General features: G+C 38.7%; 1 protein-coding gene across 1 annotated transcript; it reads right to left on the reverse strand.

Moving 5' to 3' along the window:
• Positions 946-3928, reverse strand: LOC104763686 (succinate dehydrogenase [ubiquinone] flavoprotein subunit 1, mitochondrial-like). The gene is made up of 12 exons (XM_019240278.1): positions 3775-3928; positions 3541-3681; positions 3274-3359; positions 3102-3194; positions 2943-3006; positions 2699-2842; positions 2380-2567; positions 2107-2281; positions 1838-2008; positions 1670-1739; positions 1446-1566; positions 946-1355 (listed from the first exon to the last, which is right to left on the reverse strand). Exons 1-12 carry the CDS (start codon positions 3896-3898, stop codon positions 1215-1217), a joined length of 1518 nt encoding a protein of 505 aa, XP_019095823.1. The 5' UTR covers positions 3899-3928; the 3' UTR covers positions 946-1214.

The following is a 3936-nucleotide window of genomic DNA, read 5'->3' on the forward strand; positions in this document are numbered from 1 at the left end:
AGATCATAATCCTAAGTTCTGGTGACGGGTCAAAATAAAATTTGAAAAAGTTTTTTACTTTAAGATAAGGGTAAGAAAAAGAAAGGTGCCCGAGTGAGTAAAAAACCCTACTTTATTGACAAGGTTAGTTGATGAAGATGATTAGACGATTTAATCACGACTCTTCTACATTTCTCTTTCATACGTTGCGTTTTAGGCATTGTTAAGTCAGACATTGTATCGAAATGGATTTAACTAACTACAGTTTGATGATATGGAATTGTTAAGTCTGAAATGAACAGGTTAATAGATAAAGTTGGTTGGTGAAGTCGAGTGGTTGGTTTAATTTGTCGTGGCCCTTTCTAATTTTGTCATTGATTGGTTCTAATTAGGAAAAATAAACAAACACACACGCACGCGGATATATATATATATATATATATAAAATAGTACTATATGGGCATTATGTTTTACGATTGTAGTATTCGAATTGTTGTGGGGCTCGTTTCTAAGCTTCGAGGTCGTAATGGGTTACATCATTTAAGTATTTATTTACAATCACCGACTGTATCTGCAAATTGCATATGTGGAATAGCACTTTTTCGTATACGCCATAAGCAAGTGGGACGACTTTTAGAGAGAGAGGCATTATAAATGACTCGCATTTTCTACTACAACACATTCTAGCATCTAGCAACGACGACCTGGCCAATCTATAATTCCTTCAGATCCGCAAATATTTGATCCTCTATAATCAATTAAAGCTGTTGACCAAAAGATGAAGAAACAACTTGTATGCTATATAGAGCTAGCCTAAAAATGTCTTCTCTGATCCGGATTTACCTAAAAGAAACATCAAAAAGAGACAAAATGGGACCTCGTGCTCTGACAGTTATTGATACCTAGCTATGATCATCTCAAAATAGTTTATGATAGATACACACAATTCAAACATAACTTTTTAGAAAATAAAACAAAGAACATCACCAAGGCTTAATAATAACAAGTAACAAAGAATGTAAACAGTTTCAGGAACTAAATGTAGGTTCTTTATAAAATCAATTTATTTCATCGTTTCTGGTGTAAAAACGTAAAATCCAGTTCCAGAACACTCCTTTGTGTTCCATCAGCTCATAAATAGCAAACTCCTTTGTCTTCTCCTAATCCCCTTTTTCTTGGTTCCTGATTATTATTTTTCCGTCGACAGACAAAATAAAAAGCATGGCCTTGCTCAATCAATAGACACGAGCTTTAGGAGGGAAAGTGTCAATTTCATCGTCGAGAGTGTCCATGTGAACAGGTCTATAATCCAATCTCACTTTCTCATCTTCCCAATATCCCAACGTATGCTTCATCCATTCTCCATCCTCTCTTTTCTGCAATACATTTATTACGTTAATACTATATTGTGGTTTTATCATTACGGGAAATCAATCAATGTGGAAGGGCAGAGGAAGGAATCAAACCGTGAAATCTTCCCGGGCATGTGCTCCTCTGCTTTCCTTTCTTGCTTCCGCTGAATGCATTGTTATGGATGCGTTTATCAAAAGGTTCTCCAGTTCCAATGTCTCTATCAAATCAGAGTTCCTGCATCCATTCATAGTTTCCAGGATGAACAAAGAGTTAAAAAAAAAAAAAAAGTTTTTCGAATAGTATAATAATCAATCCCATGTAAAGTCTGTCTTTTTACCATATCAAACTCCGATCTTTCACCTGGACGTCCCCAAAACTTTCCCACGCCTTGTCAATCAACTGACAACCTGTGAGTATTTCATGGGAAAATATGGTAAGAAAATGGCGTGCAGTTGCAGGCGAGAGCTTTGAATGAATGTAGAACAAGGTTAGATATTTTTATTACCTTCTTCCAATGTTTCTTGTGTGCGGAAGACAGCTGCGTTGTTCTGCATAACTCTCTGCATGTTCAATCTAATAGTTGAAGTAGGAAGCGAACCGTTTGAGTTTCTCAACCTGTCCAGCCATGCAATAGTCTTCTCACCCGCGTCCTTCTCAAGAGGTTTCTGTTTCTCCCCTGCACCAATCGGCATAAAAGAAAATAACATCAGTCGAGAATTATCTTTTTAAAAAAAAAATAATAATAGCAATCTCGAGACCCTCAAAAAGACTAGCCTGGCTTGCTTATCTCTGCAACTCTATTTGCACAGGCACGACCAAACACGACGATGTCGAGCAGTGAATTTGCACCAAGCCTGTTGGCGCCATGAACAGATGCACAAGCTGCCTCTCCAGCAGCCATTAGCCCAGGAATCACTGCATCAGGATCATCACCTTTGATGGTAACTACCTGCATAATTAAAAGAATTGCTTTAACTGATAGGCTCCTAGTACTTTACTACACCAAAAGTTTAGTGAAGTTTCTCTTAAGACGTTTTCTATTCTTACCTCGCCGTGGTAGTTTGTCGGGATACCACCCATGTTATAATGAACCGTGGGTAAGACTGGAATTGGCTCTTTGGTAACATCAACACCAGCAAAGATGGCAGCGGTCTCAGAGATTCCAGGAAGCCTTTCTTTTAGAACTTCTGGAGGAAGATGATTCAAATGCAGATAGATATGATCCTTATGCGGTCCTGGAAGAAAACAGCAAAAGTTTTTCAGGGTGAAAATCAAACTAGACGTATCACAGATTGAAAGCACGGATAAAGATGTATGAGAGTTCGCTCCGAAAAAGAAAAAAAAAGTAGTTTTCAGTGGAACATACCTACACCACGACCTTCCCTGATTTCCATAGTCATGGATCTGGAGACAACATCTCTTGATGCAAGATCCTTGGCTGTAGGAGCATATCGTTCCATAAAACGTTCACCTTCACTGTTTCTCAGGATACCACCTTCACCTCGAGATCCTGCGATCGTATATAGTGCAAGCACCAAAGATGTAATTGTTAAAAACATTAAATCTTATGTTTGCAGACAAATTCGAGTATGTGAAGAAGAGATACTAACCTTCAGTGATGAGACATCCGGCCCCATATATACCAGTTGGATGGAATTGAACAAACTCCAAGTCCTGCATAAATTTATTAGTCAATATGATTATTAGCATACAAATAACAGAACAATACCACGTACACCATTTTTAATCAAAGCGAAACAGGTGAGAACCTGGAGTGGAAGACCGGCCCGTGCAACCATGGCATTTCCATCACCTGTGCAAGTATGTGCTGAGGTTGCAGAGAAGTATGCTCTGCCGTACCCCTGGAAAAACAGCAGCCATTAGGTGAGTATATTTTCACTATTGGGAAAATTTTGTATCACATAAATACAACTAGCTCACCCCAGTGGCCAAAATTGTTTGTGCAGAGCGGAAACGATGCAATGTTCCATCTTCCATGTTTAGTGCAATTACACCCTGGCAACTGCCTGCATATTAGATAGAAAAATGTTGCATTAACTACAGAGTCACTAACCCTTAAGTCCAAAATTGATCAATAAGAGCTATGAAACCTAGCTCATAAAATCATTACTAGACATCCCCCTAACATGAAATAGGCAAATACTAACACAAGGAACAGTGAGAGGTGAATAACTGAGAGAGACTTACCATCACTAGCCATGAGCAAATCCAAGGCAAAGTATTCAACAAAGAACTGGGTGTTATGCTTCATGGCTTGTCCATAGAGAGTATGCAACAGAGCATGCCCAGTCCGATCCGCAGCACAAGCACAACGATAGGCCTGACCACCTGATGGTAGAATAATAAGAAAGCCAACATGAGAGATCTACTAAAACAAAGTAAATAAGAGTATCGATACCAGAAAGGGATCAGACAAATCACCTTTTCCAAAATCAAGACTCTGACCACCAAATGCACGCTGGTAAATTTTCCCCTCTTCAGTACGAGAAAACGGCAGACCATAATTCTCAAGTTCAATAACTGCTTTTGGTGCCTCTCTACACATATACTGGATAGCATCTTGATCACCTACACAAAAGAAAA

The sequence above is a fragment of the Camelina sativa genome, chromosome 18, assembly GCF_000633955.1.
Source record: "Camelina sativa cultivar DH55 chromosome 18, Cs, whole genome shotgun sequence".
In the NCBI taxonomy this organism is placed as follows: domain Eukaryota; kingdom Viridiplantae; phylum Streptophyta; class Magnoliopsida; order Brassicales; family Brassicaceae; genus Camelina; species Camelina sativa.

Bases quoted from the DNA above. Each gene is read 5' to 3' on its own strand.
- LOC104763686 (XM_019240278.1), bottom strand. From the start codon at position 3,898: ATGTGTAGAGAGGCACCAAAAGCAGTTATTGAACTTGAGAATTATGGT. The intron at 3,360-3,540 runs GTAAGTCTCTCT...TCTAATATGCAG, and splicing joins TTTGCTCATGGCTAGTGATG to GCAGTTGCCAGGGTGTAATT. The intron at 2,568-2,698 runs GTATGTTCCACT...GTTTTCTTCCAG, and splicing joins CAGGGAAGGTCGTGGTGTAG to GACCGCATAAGGATCATATC.